At 37.6% G+C, this 21,054-nt stretch overlaps 1 protein-coding gene across 1 annotated transcript in view; it reads left to right on the plus strand.

The window, feature by feature from the left end:
- ABCC4 (ATP binding cassette subfamily C member 4 (PEL blood group)) overlaps positions 1 to 21,054 on the plus strand; it is a 140,275-nt gene that overhangs the window by 52,906 nt on the left and 66,315 nt on the right. Inside the window, exon 19 of the mRNA XM_072353449.1 lies at positions 1,713 to 1,859. Within this exon, the coding sequence (XP_072209550.1) occupies positions 1,713 to 1,859 (147 nt within the window). The remainder of the gene's footprint in view (positions 1 to 1,712; positions 1,860 to 21,054) is intronic.

The following is a 21,054-nucleotide window of genomic DNA, read 5'->3' on the forward strand; positions in this document are numbered from 1 at the left end:
TGTACTTGGCCTGGGAAACAGCAATGTAGGAGCCAGATAACTTGGCTTTTATTTTCCCTCTGTAATGTCTTATTTCATGTGCCAATCAGTGGACTGCACAGTATGATTAAGAATGTCGAACTTGGCTTTCTTTGACCATATAACCTAAATCAAATTGCAGAAAATTTTGTCCTTTAAGGCAAATTTTGTTCTAGATAGCAGAAGAGGGAAAGTTAACTTTGATATTGAAATGTACAGATAAATCAGTGATACATTTGCAGTGGTTGAAGAGAAAGCATTGTTACTTACATAAAATTGTAAGTTGAAAAACAGTTATAAAAGGATAGTCAGTTTCACATGACACACATAATTAACTTTTTCTGTACCCTCTGAAATGGTGCAAAGTAATTAAACAATTTTTTTAATTGTTCTTAATGTTTCAAATAATCACCATGGTAGTTCCTTCCCGGTCCTTGTTGTTTCAATGGGATTAAGGTTTAGAAGAATCACATTTCTGTTAGTGGGAATCCTCAGTGGACAGAATGAGGTGCCACGTCCATACCTTTTGTATAAAATGAGTGTATCAGGAGATTCTGCCTTTCCTGCTGAGGAGTTAAGCTCCATAAAGAGCAGAATATATACAATAAAGGGCATAGAGACAAACAGAGTAGTTGACATTTTTCTTGCATTCTGAAAGGCTACATCTGTAAACAGGAGGTAATAATTGGCCTAACGACATTGTATCATGTAAAACCTCATTCTGCCACTGTACCGTAGCTGTACCTGAATTGTATCCAGGTTCTCCCTGTCCTTAGAACAGGTTATGTGTTATGTTGGTAGTTAAAGTCTAATTTAAGGTTGTCCTCAAGGCCTGAGCATCTGGGCTTGTGGTGGCTGCGTTCAGTTTCTGGAGCAGATTGCCTGGAAGGCCTGCAGAACTGCCAAGTACAAGGTTAACAACTTCGCTGTTCAGCTTTGGACTTTGCTCTTCATTGGCTGGGAACACAGGCAAGCACATGGCAGGCTACATGCAGCAAATAGACCGGCAGCAATGTCATCATTCTTTGTTTCCATCTTTTGCCTTGTAGCACCTCTGTCTTGTAAGTGGAGATGTAGCCAGAAGAAAGACAAACAGTCTGCAAACCAATTCCCTAGAAGCACTCTGTTCACGCTGCATACGGGATGCATCTTGTTCTGTGTTAGAGAAATATACATCACTTAAATGATTTGATGTGGTTTACAAGGGGAAGTATGGCATGAGTGGTTTGAACTGATTGAGAATAACTCAAGGTTGTTGCTAAATAGCCGTGTATATGTATTACTTGGTTAATACCTGCTGGCAAATGCTGAATGTTCACAGTGACCTCTGCAAGCCACAATTATACATGGCACTGTGAAATGAATTTCTTAGCAGAACTGTTATGCGGAAGGTTATAATACAGATTTATTTAGTGGGCTAACAGACATTTCCTGCATTTCCATTAACCGGTGATTCTTTTGAAGAGAAAAAGAGAAATTGTTTAAATATGACTAACTACAGCTAGTGACAAATATCAGGTAGCTGTGTTCTGTGCTCGGAGTCCCTTAGGCATATGTTTGGATTCTTGCTTTTATGCAGAAACCAACAGAATTATTTTGTTGTTCAATTTTATACATTTTATATTGAAATCCTTTTTTGTGTGTGAAAGATGCGTGTTTGTATGCATGCTCTGTCATATTATTTTTTATTTCAGGTTTAACGGTGGCCACAATACTGTTTGGCATAATAAGAAGTCTTCTGGTCTTTCAAGTTCTTGTTAATTCTGGTCAGACCTTGCACAACAAAATGTTTAAATCTATTTTGAAAGCTCCTGTCCTGTTTTTTGACAGAAATCCTATAGGTAAGTTTAATTGTCAAAAAACCCTTAACATTTAATGTAACTCATTGATTATGATAAATATTATATTTCTGAGCAGTTATAAATTTAAAGTTGCTTGTGGTTTTTTTTACACACTTGTGGTTTCTGCTTCTTTTAATGAAAACCTGCTATGTTATTCTTGAATTTAGAAGTCAAAATGTTGACGGCTTATTGACAGTTGATCTTACTCCTTTCTGAACTGTGGTTTTGGTGTTGTTCATTGTACAGCTTGTTGTTAGTAGCCCCAACTGCACCAGTTGCTGGTTGGTGCTGATCTGATTCAGTTAGCAAAGGTTTCTCTGCGACATCGTGAATTATATGTATGTATTTTGTGGGGATGCCTTTCTTGTGCTTTTCTTGAACATTTGACCTCAGCAATCATTTGCCCTTTTTAGAAAATAATTCAATGCAAACGTGGTAATTCACAGTTGTTGAGAAACTGTGTAGCTTAATATCCTTCCAGAATGGACAATAGAATGCAATTTAAAACTGTAATGGAGATCCTTACACTCCTCAGAAGAAGGCAGAGGGAGAAGCTGGAGCAGAGTTAAGAGAGTTGGGAAAGTGGAGCAGTGCTGATTTAATGACCAGAGATCTGATGTGCCTTCTGGCCTTCATTCTCTTGAAGGAAAGGAATATAGGGTTGGTTTCATCCTTCCAGAAGCTGTTTAATAACTGCATGGGTGCATAGGGATAGCTTTGTTTAAGAGAGAGTAGTAGTATTTTCAGGAAACATATTCATGTGTAGAAAAGGTTCATGTCCATAGTATGATGAAAAAAACACACATAATAACCCCCTTAAAAAACAACAACTCCACAGCTGCACAAGTTTAAGGCCATTTATATGGTCTGCTTGTACTCTATGTCTGTGGTAATGAAAACTGAAGGCCGCTGCAAAGGGTTAGAAGTAAAGCGGTAAGCTCAGTGGAAAGCCAGTGAGAGCATATATGTCACAAGAAATTACAGTGCTAATGGGGTTTGTTGTCAGAAGTGCAGTGTTTATCCTCTTACCTTTTTATATGCAGCGTGTGCACTAACAGTGTTTTTTGAGGAATACATAATCGTCTTGTAAGGATGCCCAAAACCGTGGCTCATTGTACCGAATAAAGTCAGAGCTATAGACTAAACATCAGGGACAGTGTGGAGTAATAAGAAACGGTTTGCTTTGTAACATACTGTGAAGCTCAAATTAGCAGTGCTTTGTAAAAGAGTGGCATTCATACGACCTGCCTATCGCTGGTATTCACACACCATCGTGACTTACTGATGTATGTTTCTATTTATCAGCAGATATTTCATAATAGAAGATTAACTTCAGTGTGTTTAAATTTCTTTTCCTTCATCTTTCTTTTGGTCACGGTAGCATGCAAAGGTGCAGATGTTCTGATCTGAACATCTTTTGGAAAAGGAAAAAGAGAAGGAAAAAGATGACGTGGGAGACGTGATGCTCTTGTTCAGAATGGCAGCGTGTAGCAGTTCAGAAATTCCATATTGGATATCTTAGTTTCGCCACCTGATTGAGGTGGTCTTGTTTTGTTTTGTTTTATTTTGTTTCTGTGTATGTGTATTTTAGAATTTGCGTTAGGGTAGGATTTGCTTAAGTAAAAGCCATTTTTTCTTTCTTTCTATATATTTTTTTAATTTTAAAGATACTACACTCTGATATGAATACTGACAAGAAGTTGAAATTACTAAAGACTCTTATTTCTGTGTTGTGACTGTAGCAGTCAAGCCAAGCTATTAGTTAGCATATCTCACATTAGCAAAGCTGATACTGTAGTGACAGATCTGTCATTTAAGCATCCAGTGTGTTTTCAGTATTTGTGTGAAGTCTCTGAAACATTTGCAGGAGCAGCTGCAGAAGTGACTTTTGCTGTTTTATTTCTCCAGCAATAATCTCCAATTAAAAATGCTGCAGTCGGTATTTTGAACACGCTGGTGATCCATTTTCAAAGTTGAGGAAGGAAGGAAATTAATAGACATCCCAAGCTCTCGGTGGTTCTTGCTGGAGAAACAGACTGATGAGCAGCATCAGGGAGTCGACATTAGGAAATGGAAATATGTATTGAATCGTGACATGTCTGTCAACTCCCAACAGTGTAGATCCAATCAGTTGTGGTGAATAAATGAAATGACTTATTTCTTAAAAAAAAAAAAAGAAGAAGAAAATTCTTTTTGGATCAGCTTAAGCATGAGACTTAGACCTTTTTTTATATGTTACATCAGCAATGCATAGGGAGGCTTGTTAAGGGAATAGTAATGGGTGTCTCACTCAGACAATGAGGAATATAGGTATATTTTTAGGAACTTGGATTATATAGCACAGACAGAACAGAAATATGAGGACCCCTCTTGTTATTTTTTTCCCACGTGAAAATGTTTTTATCTACACGAATTTCACTTCTCTATAATTGGGCATAGGTCTAAAAGTAGTTGTACGTTGCTGTTTTGGTCGTGTTTTGCATCAGATGAACCTTGCTAATACACAAACATCTGTTTCTTTCTTAAGCACTTAACCTTTCCCTATTGAGCTGATAATCCGAAGTGACTAAAGCTTATTGTGTTATCCAGAACTCAGAAAGAACAGTCAGATACTCATGACTGAAAGTTAAACATCTAAAAGTTGATATCTGTGTGGCACCACTTAACCAGCTGTAGTGAAAGCTCAGTGGGAAGTTATCGATTATGTGGTTGTTCTTGTGAGTTCACGGAACTTTCTTATTTTCTCCTTTCAAGAAGCTGACTCTTTAGAAAATGCCTTTCTTCTTCTACCCAAATCCCAGCTGGGGAGTTGCAGGCATGTCAAGATGTCTGTAAGGAGAAAAATATGGACATTCACACTTCATAGTGAATGCTTTATGTATTCCTCTTTAGGTGTCACTTGCGGGAGTAAAGGAGTTGATTTCTGTGCAGGTCTAGCACAAGAGGGCAGCATGATCTGTTTTATCCCAGCATAGCATTGCAACAGCTTGTTAGAAGGCTAACAAAATTTATCGGTTACATTTTTAGAGATGGCATTTGAGGAGTGGATTTTCAACCTCTGCACTGAACAGAAGTGGTTCTGTTTAGTCATCCTCAATATATATCTGCAAGTATAATATTTTCTCTTAATCTTTTACAGAGTAAACTTTTTTGCCTCATGTGATGTTGAGTTTGGGAACTTAGCAGACAAAAGTCAGATAACCCTGTGGAGTTTTGGTCCAGTCAGTGAGACCTTCAGCCATTATTCCTCACATTTCTTTCTCAAACTATTTGAAATATTTTAAAACAAGCATGGTAAAAGGCAAAGTAAAAGGGACTCGAACCTCAACTGCGCTGACTGTTGAATTGGGAGTTCCCTCTTTTAAAATTACTTTCTTATTGATAATGTAGGAGATTCCGGCTTTGACAAGCTTTAGGATTTGATTGAAGATTACTTGCTTGGCTTGTAAATAAATTGTTCTTTTCTGGGATTTGGGAGCAGAGATTTCTTTAGAGAAGGAATGCTAATGTGTAACTGCACCGCTTTCAGTAATGGTAGTTTGAGTGGAGATTGTGTGTGATTTTGAACTGCATTGAGTTTCGGAAACTGAAACCTGCTGCCGCTGTGCTGATGGGTGCTACAAGAATGAATGAGTGATATGCATGAATTTGTTCAGATAAAATAGAAATCTCTTCCCCCTCCTCTGTCTAAAATTCAAATGGGATGAGAACCGCTACAGAAATGCATTTGAAAGTGAAGCTCTTTTTTTCTTTTTTTTTCCCCTTATATTTTTTTTTAATTTGTCTCTACAAACTGTTGATTCTGATGGTTTATGGAAGGATAAATATTTTGGCAGGCATTACGGCATTCTGGACTTCCTAGAGACAGAAAATAATGAACTGTGTGATTTGTCCTTTACCTGTTAAACCAGCAGTTCTCCCACTCCCCGCCCCCAAATGCTTGATGGAAGCTGCATCGATCCCTTTGGTTGCTTTCTTCAAAGTTTGACCAAGGTTATGTTCTTCAGTCGTGGCTTCCAGAAATGATGTGCCAAACTGATAGCTAACAGCAGCGTATAAAGCGAACTCCAACTATTAAAAGATAAAAATGTGAAAGAAAGCTGATGTTATAATGAAGAGTTTGTTTTTCTTTAAGGCATAAGGATTTTAATTACGGTGTTCATAAATCATGTGTTGAAACATCTATAATTTGACAGAGAAAGTTTCTTTATAGGATTAAAAGCTTGTTCGTCAGTGCGCAAGTGCCTATCTGCATTTTATCTGACAGAAGCGTCAAATGGGCCATGTTGTTTAAAGTATTTAAGCTGTATAATATTTGCAACAAATACGGTATTTCAGCAGTTTGAAAATTACAATGCAGATAATGAGGTTGTTAAATTATAGTTCTATCAGTTGGATAGTGAAACTGCTTTAGTTAGTGTACATTAATGTATGCTTGTTCACACAAGTGATTCTGCTGAACGAGTAACATGTTTAAACAAGAAATACTGGTCCTATACCCTGTGATTTATAGTAGGTGGTGTTTTGGCATATCATGCAGTTAACAAGGCAAAGCTTCATGTTAAAATATTTCGTTTGTAGTCTCATTCATCACTGATATAAATATTCAGTAGCGATGCCAGAAAATGTATTGTATTCCTATTTGACTCAATGATTCAATTGCTTTCTTTCTTTTTCTGAAACAAGATCTATGCTATCTTTCTGATGCAGTTTTCAGATATTTCCTTGTGGTCAAGATGAATTCGGAGGGATTGTGTAAAAGCATGCTAGTTCTCTTGACAGCTTGCTTGTTCTCTCCAGCTAATACAAAAAGAAACATGTTGTCCTTAGTGTAGCAAGGGCTTTGTTTGCGACTCTCTTTGCCAAGCTCCAAAGCAGGTTCACGTGGGCATAGGTTTGTTAGTTTATGTTGAAAAGAAGTCCCTACAGGACGGTCTCTTGTAGCATAAAAACACAGCTTCTCTCTTCCGTGTTGGTAATCACTTGCATTTGTTGGTGGTGAGATGACAACACAATATGTCCCATCAATCACCGAGATTCCTAACAACCACACAGGCTTGTAAATATTATGTTTGGGTGTTTTAGTGGAACAGCTCGTCACTGAAGTAGGTGTGGTAATTAAAACCTGTTAGATTGCTACATTCGTTCACCAAAAAAAAAAAAAAAAAAACCACTTTAATGTTTTTTCATATAACAATGGTACTGTGTACTTCAAACCTTATCAGGGCGTGATTAATAAATGATATTTTGTGGGAGTTGCTCATTTACTGCTAGTGTTATCATGGCTTTTGTTAAGAGTTTAAATAGCTTTATACTTCCATGTGTTTTATCGCTATTATGATTCTGTCAGGAACCTTATAATGTTGATTTCTGTAGGAGTAGTCCTTAAAGTTAGTAAATAGCACTCTGGAGTTATGTTTACATTTATTATCTATTAGTGTAGCCCAATTGAACTCTATCCTATTTTTCTCTACAGTAATAATTGAATGAAACTCGGCTGTAAACTGATGAGACAAACCCATTATGTTTTTGGTTCCCCAAATCAGTGCTTACCCTATTTATCCTCCATAAGCAAGATAAAATGAAAAGGTTTACAGAAAACTATTTGTAGGAGGGAATGGTGCGTTATTTAAGATGGAAACAGTGGGAAGCTGGTGCCGATGACCGCTTCCAAGTGCAAGCTTCTGCTTTCCTGGCATAAGATTTCTCATGCCTTCACAGGGATTTTCTATCTTCACTGCATTAAAATCCCCTGGTGGGGAAAACGGCCCGCTGCGAAACTCATTTCTGACCATATGCTGACCTGCCCAGATACTGCAGTTCTGGTTTTTCATTTGCTAAAGCAACCACAAAGCAAGCTACTCTCACTCCACCTCAGCCAAAGGAAAAGGAAGCACAGAGGAGCTGACGAAGATAAACTTAATTAAAAGTGTTGGGTTTAGAAGACTGAACGGAAGTTGTTTAGAAACGTGGCAAGTGTAGCAAGGAAGTAAAAAAAGGCACTACATTTTATTCTCACATGGATGTCAGCCTGATTTTGATGAGAGTTATTACAAGTAGAAAGGAAATGGTTGAAGGGAAGGCTACAGTGAAAAAATGTCGGGGGGGCGAAAGAAGATGTCGCTGAGGTGGTGCTGCAAATCACCTTTCAGAGAGAATGTGAAGGAGGAAGATGTCTTGGTTTTGATGATAATTGGATTTAGTGTATGTATTTTTTCCCATTATCTGCTTAGAAATTTGCTGGACATCACTTTGATCGTTGTGAGCCATGAGGACCGGAGGCACCATGTGGTTAGGGCCTTCTCTTTTGCTGAATCACAGAATCACTGAACTGCAGGGGTTGGAAGGGACCTCCAGAGATCACCGAGTCCAGCCTTCTGCTGGAGTGGGTTCCCTACAGCAGGTCACATATGTAGGCGTCCAGATGGGTCTTGAGTATCTCCACAGAAGTAGTTCTTCCCTGTTGATAGATACCAGTTGTGGTTGGGAGATGAGCGAAGAAAAAGTTCTCAAAAACCCACTTTTGTTTTCCACTTTGGAATAAGGTAGAAGTATTTCTGAAGGAAATACTTTGTGAAGAGTAGGGCAGGGACGGGAGCCAGCCAGGTGGTGGTGAGAGCATGCCCATGGAGTGTAGGAAGGGCGGCTCAGTCTCCTCTCTCACTCATTTAGTAAGGGTCTGGAAGGCAGGAGTCCAGCATCCGAGGAGAAAGCCCTGTACATCAGAGCGATGGCTTTTCTTCATTCTTTCCCATTCTGTAACTTCTTGTTGTCATCTCTTAGTGACATACAGACCACTTGGGTGCTTGCAGGCTGTTTTTATCTTATTTATTTTTTTATCAGAATGACTGCTAACTGAAAGAAAAGGAAGACTACTAGAGTACAAACTCATTCCATTAGCTCCATTCCTCTGTTTTATAATGCACAGCAATCTCTCTCCCAGATGATCCTAGGTAATTTGCACTGCAGCATCTGGGTGAATTAATTATTCTTGTTTTCAGATTGCCAGCATCTTGCAGATTATGCAACAAGTGAAGATTAGTTTGTGCCTGTGGTGATCTTAGAGAGTACTTGGAAACAAAGGGCACTTCTTGATCCAAAATTAAAATTTCACTGTAGAAAAGAATGGATGTTGTATGTGAATCTGCCTGCTGTGGCAATCCAAAGTGAAAACTGATAGAAATCTAAAAGTAGGCAAGTGGAGTATCTGCATTGGAGGTATTGTCTCAAGCTCTGCTTTACTGGCCTGTTCAGTTTTAAAAGTGCAGACTCAGTAGTCAGAATTACCTATCTGTTTGTGAATAATATGAGATATTGCTTGCTTTCTGTCTTCCCTTGGTATTCTTTTTCTAGGAATCAGTTTGGGTAGATAAGTTGTCCGTGTTTTTTGTTAGGTATACAGATGAATACATACGGAGGAGCTTCTTCAAGTTTTGATTTCTGGTTATTTAACGCAAAATAATGCTTTATTTGGAAGAGGCAGTAGTGTGGCAAGCTGTGTGTGTTGACAGCTACCAGTCTTAAGACAACTTTACCTTTAAACTTTGTTGAGCGGAACATTTAGTTGTGGCGGGCCTTAGCAAGTGATTATGGAATGAGGAGATCTCCTATATGTATGAAGAAGCTGAGGCTGTTTTGGCCAGAGCACAGAGCAAGCTGAGCGGTGTGTTGGAGAAAGGTTGCAAGTCTTCATTCTTGATTGTCTGGTTCAGGGTAGAAGTGAATTATATGGTCATGTTTTTGTTTTCCTTTTGGGCTTTTCACCACTGTAGAAGACTTGTGAATGACTGCTGACCTGATGTTCTTACAGATATGCTTTCCCTCATCCATCCTCACTTCACCAGTTGAAAAATTTTATTGAGCTGAACAGTACACCAAAATCTTGAACTTTTATAATGGGCTATTCATATAGTATATTAGATGTTTGAGCTCAGAGGAAGTTGTTAAAACTCCCTGTATAATCGTGCTTCTGCCAGCATGTTCCTTGACTGTTTTCACCCCCCATATACCTGAATTTATCCTCTACTTTCTGTGTCTGGGAATGCTACTCTTCCATCTCTCCTAATCTCTTCAAACTGTATTCTGCATGTATCTTGCTTTCTTCCAAGCATTAATCTTCACTACCCTGTATTAGTGTTGAGATGCAGAGTGCAGAATAATCTGACAGCACATGGAAAAAAGGGAAGATGAAGGTTTGGAATATGAACATTATTGTTGGCAGTTATAACACATATTAGATGAAGGATAGATGGCCTAACATTTCTCTTTCTCAGTTTTCTTTTTATCAGATATGATGAGATTGTATGTGTGTGGTAAACCTGTTTTTTTTCTCAATGAAGTTATTGTCTATTTAAGATGCAAATGATGCAATGCAGAATATATCGTGTGTAGGCAGAAGAAAAAAAAAGAAAGCAAAAAGCAACACCCTACTGCTTTGTGGTAAGCTTCCCTTCATCAGAAATACGTGTTCCCATTTCCCTGCGTGTATTTGTTTCTCAGAATAGTTTCACATTCATCAGTTTGCGTGTTCACAGCCCAAAACAGATTTGGTTCACTCTAAATTTTCAAAGCTTTCTACATCTGTTTTTAAGATGTCATAACTAATTTCTCATACGGGAGTACTGTTTCCATCCCATCCTTTCTAAGACATGACCAGAGGACAGTAAGTAATGTGGTTCCGGGGGCATTTGCTCAGTTCTGTATTGTTTTTATTTCTTTCTTTTGTTTTAATATGAACATTTAAAGCCGTAAACTTTACACTGCCTCATTCATCTCTTCCAGTGCGCTTCCATTTATAATGTCATGCTGGTCTTTGCAGAGAAGGTGGTGAGCGTCTGTCTTCTCTTAGAATGTTAAATATTTTATATTCAGTGATCATCTCATTACATGGGATTATGAACAGTTTCAGAATTGTGGTTCTCTGTCTCTAGTTGTGTTTCTCTTCCCTCTCACTGAAGTGGGGTATGTCCTTCATGCTGGGCAACATAGAGAAGAACATCGATTTGTGTTATAACCTGTAAATGTGAGTAAATCTTTGCAGTGCATAATGAGGTAGGAGCCTAACTTTCAGTTTACAAAAAGAGAAACTAAAAGCAAAGTTAAGTTCCAGGGCTCCTATGCCCATTCAGATCGTATTTGCTGTGTGCTTCTTACTTGGTTGAACTGTTACATATGATGTAGAAAATGTGTGCTTGTCCAAATAACATTTTCCCTTGAATAATAGAGGCCAGAGTTTCAAGTAGTAAAATAACAGGAGTTCTTCAAATCCCTTAATTCTTCTATTTTCTAATAACTTAAGATTCCAGTTTGAAGATTATATAGAATGAGGAATGATGAGACAAAGAAGGGTTTTGATGAAGGTTAAAATTAGCCTAGGTACATGACAGAGATTCAGGCTCTTCCAGGGCCTCATAGCACCAAATTTAGACTTCTGCTCTAAATCTTATGATAGGGCAACTGAACTTTCTATACATTGCAACGTGGGAGTTCAGGGCCTGTCTTATTCATAGCTGTTCTTTATGAGGAAACAGAATTTGTTCAGCACTGTCAGAATGAAACTAACCTTGAGAGAAAAAGAAATGTCTTGAGGTTTTCATAAAGGTGACAAGCTTTAATATCCCAAATAGTGACAACGTTCTTCATAATTAAGTTATGACTGTAAGTTAGTATTGAATTCAAGGCAACTCAGTAAATGCTACTTATATTTGAAAACAACAACAAAATCATTAAAAAAAAACAACAACATATTTTTAACATTTTTTTTTTAATTAAGTAAGAATAATCTCTGATGCAGCAAAAGTGGCCTTTTATTTAAACGTAACTGTGGAAAAAAACAGATTTTCATTAATTTTTTCCCATTTTGGCCTCGCAATAAAGAAACATTATTATGTACTTTGAAATGACACACAGACATTTTGTGAAATGCAAAATCCAAAGTCTGAAATGATCTCAGATGTTTTCAGCTTAAAATTCAGTCCCGTAAGGACAGATTAGCTTGTTAATACCTTTGCACTCTGCTTAAGCTTTTTGTAGTTCTGCATTGCAAGGGGCATTCAGATGCCTATTGACTATTCTTTATTGATTGTAAAGTAGGCATGAAGATGTTTTGAACAGGAATCTTACCTATTTCTTTTTCGATCAAGTGTGCAGGAGAACAAGCGAGTATCATATTTCTTGGAGAAACAAGGATGTTCATTCTTTGATTCTACGAGAAGATGCAAGAATATTATACTAACTAGTGACCTCCAGTGCTAGAACAGAATTTGCAAACTTCTTTGGATTGTGTCTAAATTACTGCAAAATAAATGTGGTTTTCAGCACAGGAGAAAAAGACTTAAAGGCTGTTCAGATTCCCTTACTGTGCACAGCGGTTGCTCACACTTGTTTTTCATCTAATCTGTAAAAGATTGGAAGTTCTTTGTAATGGAACTTGACTAGTGGACTAGACAAACAAACACTGTTGATCTAAGAGGAAGTGTGATGGGTAAAATACTTGCTCCCCAGACCAAATCAGCCTATATTTCTGTTTCTGCTGTAATACCAAAAGCAATTCAGAGAGGAAACAGAGCAAAGCAAAGAAGGCAGTTTAATTACCGAATTCTAGACTATCCTCAAAGGCTCTCATACTAAGATCTAATTCAGTTTTCTGATTTTCTGTTGATTCTTCCAAATGCTTCAGACTTACTTAGACAAAAGCCTCTTTCTTCACAATTGTCAAATTTCATTGAATCTCGAGTCTTGGTGATAGAGCTTAATTGTCAGCAAAATAAGTCTTGGTTTCTGTAAATTGTTTGATCCTCAATTGGTTTAGAAGTGACAATATACTTTCTTTTACAGGGTTTAGACATTGTTTCCATGTGGCATATGGAGCAAAGTTGGACCAACTAAAGAAATTATTTCAATTGTTTTATATCAGGAAGGCTTATACAAAGAGCTTAGTCTCAGAGCATTTAAAGTTCAAGCATCTGCCACTAGGGGCAAAAATTATTTTCCTGTAGGCATTCATCTTTTATTGTAGATTCACTGTGCTGCTTCACTTTGCTGATAATCTAATTTAAACCTCAGAGATGAGTCATACCTTGTCAATGGGATTCAAATTCAGCTTGAACTCTCTGATGTCAGAACCTTTGGTTCTTCTAGGATCTCTTTTATGAACCAAATGGTCATCAGGGGTCTGAATACACTGAGGAGAAAGAATATGACCCATACAAGCAGTAGCATGTTATTAATATTATTTTACAGCATATCTGAGGTCTTGTTTTCAGTATTAATTTGGGTTTTTAATTCAGGTAGTTTGTAATGCCTTGACTCAGTTTAGGTCCCAGTCCTTCCAGGGTGGTCCATTGTGGACAGACCTCTGCAGGTTTGAGGATGGTGCCCTGCTGGAGTAAGGAGTCTTGTAGAGGGGGACAGATCTCACCACATGGATCATGTGCTGTACCAGAGACTTTGGTTTCACAAGACCATAATTTCCTACACTAACTGTGACAGTGACTGATTACAACAGATTTGCAGGAAAATACTGAAAGTGTACAGAACCTTGATGTCAGGAAATTTCCTTGGTCTTTCTTTGAAAAAAATCAGAATATTAAAAATTGAAAAGTAAAATATAATGCTGTTGTCCAGAAGACCATACAGGATTCTGGAATGATCCAAACACTTAAAGTTGTTTGTAACCTTTCTTTGAAAACATGACCACTGTTTAGATGACCACTAGGAACTTGAGAAATTGCATTTTCATACTGGGGATGTGAATTGCTCTTTAAGGACTTCCTCTGTGGAGTCAGTCAAGGACAAAATAGACTCTCTGAAAGCTAAGAGGCATTGTAAATATGATTCAGCTGTGATGAAAAATTTATTGGATGCTGTTCATATGCATTCTAAAATTAAGCTACGTTTTGAGAACTATTAGAGTCAACATTTGTTCTCTAAATATTACAATTGAATATCGACAGTGCTAACTTTTAGTAATTAATGCTTTGTAATGTTAATGGTGGTTGGGTTATTGACACAATCTTGCCTTCCGTAGTAGTATTTTTGTTGTTGTTAGTTACACTTCTGCTTCATATTTTTAACAGTGCACCCACAAAATGATCTAGGATCAAGTTCTCTGGTTATGCAGTTATGTGAACAGCAAAAAGGAATCACAGACATTTTTCTGTAATTTAATTTTACTGTATGTGTATTTTTCCGTTTTAATTCAGCTTTACCAGAGATTTTTGTTAATGCCGTATTAAATGCGGAATAACTGCTTCTCTCCTAGGATCAGATTATGGTCAGTGACTATTAGCAAAATCTGTGGTATTTATTCTAAAATACAGCTTTAAGTTACATGAGGGAATTTTATGGTGTTATATAGATTAGATATAGACAACTGAAAAGTAAGTATTTTTTGTTTTACTTAATTGCTCTTTTAGTTGCCCAGTTCCTTGCAATCCTTTGTTGTAATAGGTCTGATAGAGTTTCAGCAGATACGGTGCTGATTTAAAACATACAAACAACCTCTTTATTATGAAAATTGTTAGAGAAACAAAATAAATACGTAAGTAAGTGAGAAGTGAAACCAAAGACAGACGCGTTTGTTTTGAAGGAAGAAGGAAAAATTTGCTTAAATGAGAGTTCTACCTAAAATCTTAATCAGCCCTGTGACCATGTGTGAATGAAATTAAAGGAGCACACTGGAGTATACTCTAAGGAGACGGCTTTAGACACAACCAATCCCTGCAGTTTTGCAGTTAGTGGAGTGAGATATGCTTTTTTAAGAGCAGCTTAATGCAAGACGTAACTCAAACCAAATCCTCTTCACTGTTCTCTAAAGGCATCTCTCTGAACTGCTTGCAACTCTTGCTTCATCTAAGTATAACCTTCATAGTCAGTATGTATCTACTGATTTATGGCTATGTAGTATCTTATGAATGTATTTTGCAATCTTTCTTTGGGTGACAATAGCATTGTGGCTTCCACAGTTTTAATTTGGGAACTATTTCACAACCTGATATCTCATTTGCTCTAAGGATTTCTCATGTTTTTCTGTGTAAAACATCCTTCCTGTTCCTTGTATGACTCACGTAGCTGTTGCAGTTTCCTTATCTGTCTGGTTTTGTCACATTGCATTTCCAGAACATTAATTCAGGCACTGATCTACTTAAAGTGTTGTGGCCACCTTTTGTTCACCTTCCCATTTGCTTGTCCCAGTTTAGTCAGTGTCATAAGGTGCAGGTTGGGTTATTTTTCTCAGCCATTTCTTTGACCAAGTCTTCACTCTCCACTACCTCAGTATATCTTAGCCATCCATGCTTCTTAGCCTTTATCTAGCTTCACCAGTCTTCTTGCCTATGTTGTGCTTGGGTTGGTGTTCTCTTCTGGAATACGCTTGTTTATGTCCAACAACTTGTGCCATCCTGAGGTGAGGGGAAATAGAAGAATAAATGTTGAGGAAAAATGAGAGGAAAGTCAGAGAACAGATATACAGTAAATGGAACAGAAGTTGAAGGCGAGTGAGCATGCAAACAGACAGATCTGCACTGTATGAAAACTGAAATCAATATGTGCAAAAGTCTCTCAGTATCCAAACGTGCCAGATTTGGCAGCTTCTGTGACTTACTACCAACTAGTCTTTTGAGAAGGCTGTCTTGCAGGGCCAGATGGAGAGAAGGCTCACTCGTGATCTTACAGCCCCAGTGTATTGTGAGGAGCCTACCAGGAGGTGTAGAAAGATTGTGACTTCATTTAAGCATTAGCCTGGTGCTCCTGCAAAGCTTTTACTATTTCTGCACCTGGTAACTGCAGCTGTTGGCACATTCCTGTGTGTCTTCCACCTTCTATCATCATTTTGCCTGCTTATCTTTCATGCTTACATCTTTGTAACTTCCTGCTCCCTGTGCAGCAGAGTTCATCCACGAGCTGGCTCTCCTTCATCTTAAAATAATCTCTCAAGATATACCAGTATCACTGTAACCACAGTATATCTATAAACGGAGACTACTTAAACGTATGAGTAGGGAAACTAATTCATTCCCTCACTCCTTTGTTTTCCCGTATTTAAAAGAAAATAAAAAGGTGCGCATCTTGTCTTGCAACTTTATGTTCCAGCTTACTGCTGCGTCTTCCCTTGGCTCTTTGTTCCTTTTACAGCCAATTGTGTTGGTTTCCCTTCACTGACACAACAAACTCTTGAGGGAAGGGCATGCCGCTGGCTATGCGGTTGTCCAGCCTGGTGGCTTTGACTCCCACTTCAGATACATTAATCCTCTTCTGGGAGTTTCTGTCATGCAAATAACAAATGATAGCATTCTCATTGTTACAGACTACACTCCTGTCTTTGCCTGCTTATTTGTTTAGGTGTTCATGCTGCTGGACAGCTGTAATCAGAGCTTCACATTGAAGTCTGTCTTTGAATTAAGCAAAGACAAAATAGATTGTAAATTGTATTGGCTTTTGCTTGAATGACTATTCAGAAAAGTCATCTTTTTCTCCTGGATGTGTGTGAAATTCTTTGCTTATAGAGAAGTGAAGAAGAGTTGCTGTTAGTTTATGCTGGTTTGCTATTCTTTGTTTGATTCCTATTATTTGAAAGGCATAAAAATTGAATGTTGTAGGGCCTTACTAGAGTACTCATTAGTTTTAAGCAATGTAACTGTAAACATATGGTTTTTCAGTAATTTAAGCTATGGACTTGGGTAAAATATTCCCAACATTCAGTTGTCAAGAAATCTACGAGAAGGAACATAAGGAATACATTTATGTGAACATTACAGTTTATTTGGCTTTCATTTATATCCCGTTGGTGCTTTGGCTTAGTCATCACTTGCAGCTACTTGCTCCTGGTGCAATTCTTTTTTCTTTTTCAGGTGAAGCTTTCTAATAGTTGCCCAGTAGAGGGGGTACAGTGAAGTAATATACCATGCAATGCAACTTTTCACAGTCCTCAGCATTTAATTATTAAGATTACTTTTTAAAAATGTAATAAATCTAATATACAGGAGATAAGAGGTCATATTTTGCTTTTCTTCTTATTTGAATGTATATGATAGCCCACATTTCCATTTCATTGTTGTTACTTACAGTTTAAGCTGTAAAGAAGTTTACAATGATTTTTTTCCGCCGGAAGCGGATGGCCCAAAGAAATGCATTGCCAGACTATATCTAGATTCCTTTGGACAGCATTCTTGCTTGAAGAAAATTGTTAGGATGTGGTTGTTGCCTTCAGCTCTTCTGAGACAAAAGATTTTTGGTTGCTTCTGAGGCCAGATTTGCAAGGGGAATTTGATGCCAATCACAAAACTGAAGAGGAGGTGAAGTCATCCCTCCTTTTCCCCTACAGCCCAGTCCTCGGGAAAGGATTCATTCCATGCCCCAAATTAGGCAAAAATAAAAAGGGGTTTGAATCCAGCTGAAGTCCTTCCCATGCTGATTGCAGTAGCCTTCAGGCAAACACTCATTTGCCTTCTTCCGGTGCCATACTTACTCACTGATTCATCCAAAGGCAGAACAGCTTTGACGGGTGAGACCAGAAGAGGTTTTGCTCTAAGATGTGGTTTGAAACGTCCTAAATTGAAGCAGAATTTTTAAGTTTGTGGGGAAGATGTGTCTTTTTTTTTCTTTTTTCCTTTTTTTTTTTTTTTTTTTTTAAACGCTCAGAAAATTTTAAAAGCAAAGGCTTTAATTATTTGCGCAGCAAACTAAAATAAACACTGTTCTGATTTTTACCTGATGTTATCTGCTGTGCTTTCTGTCCAGCCAAACCTGGGTTGCTGCGGTGGCTATTCCGTGGTTTGAGTTCTTAAAAAGAAGTAGTATTTTCATTAAGTGCCTTTGTATGGAATGGACTTCAGAGAGAAACTTTCCTTGCCAAACAGTTCACGTTTTCCAGAAGAACAGAGGAAGAGAAAGAAGCTGAAGCTAAAGAGAAGAAAATGATCGAAAAAAGTAGCATGCCAAGCAGAAGACAAGTGTTTTCAAAGTCAGATGAGGGCATAAAATGCCTCTGCTCTTTGAGCCGCCCCAAGAATTTGTCCTCCAAAATGGATGGGCTAGATAGAGGCCAGAAGCCTTGTCATAGCTTTCACAATAGTCTGTATGGAATTCCCTTCCATGGCTTTAGAAATGGGGTAAAACAGATGGGATGCATTCTCTTCAATATGTAGGAGGGGATCTGATTACATCTGGTTGATAAAATACAAGATAATACTTGACATCTGGGTGGTCACCGTATCTGCCACATGGCAATTTCAGATGAAGATTTCAGGAGGGAAAAGCTTTATATTCAGTGTCTTGGTTATTGACATCTTAGGCTGGAATGTTGATTTAGCCATTCAAACTTCAGTGCCTGGGAAAAGTAAAGAATGATAAGAAAATGAGTAGATATGAGCATATTTGCAGAAGCCAAACGATTATTTTTTTTTCCTGAGATTTCTCTAAAATACATTATCTAAGGCCTATTCTGAAACCAGTCTTGATGACATAAGTAGCACAGGAAAAAAACTCCATTTATCGTTGGAAAACCTTACCAAAAACATGGTGTATTATTCCCTTTTTGCTTTAATTCTTAAACAGATGCATACTGATGTATGACCACCAGATCTGTAAGAGCAACATTTCCCCTGTTGTGTTTAAATTTGAGCAACAGGTCCATCAGTTCATCCTGATCTGTAGTGTTTGGTTGAACTCACTTGAAACTCTTCTCCTTGCCTCAAAATAAAAGCAAAACAACAGTTGGGACATATTTTAATCTTAACTGGTGTTACAGTAGGAAAGAGAACTATATACACAATATCCTTTAATGATTGGATATTTGCAGTTTAATGATGTAGCCTGTAAAAATCCAGTGTAAGCCTTTATTTCATATATACTCTTCCAGGTTTCTATTACAGTGATGTTTTACAATGCGCGGGCAGCTAAAATAGATAACTTTACATCTGGAGTAGAATAAAGTGATGTAAATCAACTGAAAACTTGGTAGATAGAATACAGCTTATCACCTGGTCTTGAAATAAATGTTGCAAGGGGTTTGCCTTTCTCTTTTACTTTTCTTCTTATTTTTTCAGGAGGGGACGGAGGCCAGTGTTGGCTTTTGTACTCCCCCTTCTAATCAATATATTTAAATTCAGTCAGATTTTGCATTGTGGTGTTGTTTATTTTGCACTACATGGTAGAAATTAAGTTGTACTTTTATGCGTTTCTTGATAGTATATTAGAGTAGATGTTTTAGTTTCTATTTGTTTCGGCATGCTTTTAGTGTGGATTTTATCCATAAAACTCACGGAAACAAAAAAATAGCTCTGAAGTTGAATATTGTTAGAACTTTGAGCAATCTTCATCTCAGATCACGTATGAAAGATTTAGTGTTATAACGCTGCAGGAGGCAGGGCGGCAATTTGTGCCAGATTAAATGTCCACTTGTCATTTCTAGTTGTCAAGTGGAGATGTGGCTCTGTACTTTGTTTGGAGGCTAATACTTTGCTGTATAGCCAGAAGTTCATTGTTTCCAATTGTCTCCACTGCTTTCTTTCACAATAAGCTAATAAGGAGAAATCTGTGAATGCCAGTTACAGGACACTGTATTACATTGATCAATAATTTGTGAAGTTGCTAATTAATATATTACCCTAGATCTACCTTGTTCTGTAAAATAAATACATTCATATGTTTCACTCATGAGCACCTAAGTGCACATAGTGTAGCAACTAAACTAAACTAATCTCTGATTCTGTTACAAGTTCTGAAATTACACCTAATACGTTTGGATGGTAACGATACGTAGTATGAAAAGCAAATGCTATACAGGAAGCATTTGGAAACTTCATGTGAAAGCAGTTCTAGGACGAAGAAAGGTTACAGGTTTTGTTTTGTTTTGTTTCTAATGAAGAATTTACATATGCCTTTTCCATTGTATCTTAACTGAGGAGATGGACTTTGTTGATAACTGATAGTAATATTAATGCATCTCTGGCTGCATTGTAGGAGGGAAAAAGAACAACAAATTAACTGCCATAGTATTCAAGGAAGGGACAAGTGGGACTTGCACGGAGCACTGATGTTTTCTGGTTTCCTACAAGCAAGGCAATCAGCAGGTTATCGGAGTCCTGAGCTATGCTGATGGAATAGAAAGCTCAAAAATAAAACTGTATGGTTGGGATCATTATATTTATGCTAGGTAACATAGACATCTCCGTCATCAGTAAAAATAGAAATTGTATACACGGAAGGCTGTTTTTCATTCTTATCATTGTCAATAGTTATCCTTTCGCCTTTAAATCCTACACTTAAAAATAAGATCAAACACAGCATTCACATTTTCTTCCCATTTCCCAGCTGTTTTTCTGTTTGACAGCATTTGTGTAAAAAGTCCTTTTCAAGTAGTAAATTAATTTGGATAGAAAGCATCCCACCTGAATTTATTACATGCTGGCAGCTTAGATAAATGGATATTATGATCTCAGCATATTTTGGCCCAGCACCACTGTGCCTATTTGCAAATGTCTAAGAAAGTGATAATATTCCTGTCAGTTTCAGGCTGCTAAAGAAAAAAAAAATGGGATAGCATTTCTTATTTATATTTATAGGATGCCTGTAGGGAAGACAGTAATGCTGTATATGGCAGTTTATGTGGATGTGTGGTGCTAAACATATATTAAAAAAAGATAACAGACCTATTGACGTTTCTTTGTAGAAATATGGAAGAAAAGCCAGAGTAGATCAGTAATTGACAGCTACGTAGGAGATGCATTTCCAGATTTCTTTCTGAAGAAATATTTCACAAACTTACAATTCCTTTCAAAGATGGTAATCCATCTTTAATTACTTTGTTGATTTCATAGTTGTATTTTACAAGGTTGATGTAATGTCTGCTTGCTGCCAACATTTGATATGGACAATCCACTTTTGTCACAGCTTTGATCGAATGGAAGGCTGCTTGTAGCCACAGTATTTTTTTCCCCCCGTTTTTCTGTTGTGTGTGTGTGTGTGTGAAGTGAGGATGGGTAAAGACTTACCAGTCACAGAATGCCATAGCTTCACGGCACAGTATGTGGGGAGCTGTCGATTTATGCCACTGACAGAAAGGGAAAAATTGTTCAGCACAGCTGAATGGATGTATCTTTAAGCATAGCCGGTTCTGTGCAGTTATTCCTTTTATTTTCACCCTTGAGTATTATGTTATGATGTTACTACATGCTCAGGCAGTGTCTGAGCATTA

This window comes from Excalfactoria chinensis, chromosome 1 (genome assembly GCF_039878825.1).
Source record: "Excalfactoria chinensis isolate bCotChi1 chromosome 1, bCotChi1.hap2, whole genome shotgun sequence".
Taxonomy (NCBI): Eukaryota; Metazoa; Chordata; class Aves; order Galliformes; family Phasianidae; genus Excalfactoria; species Excalfactoria chinensis.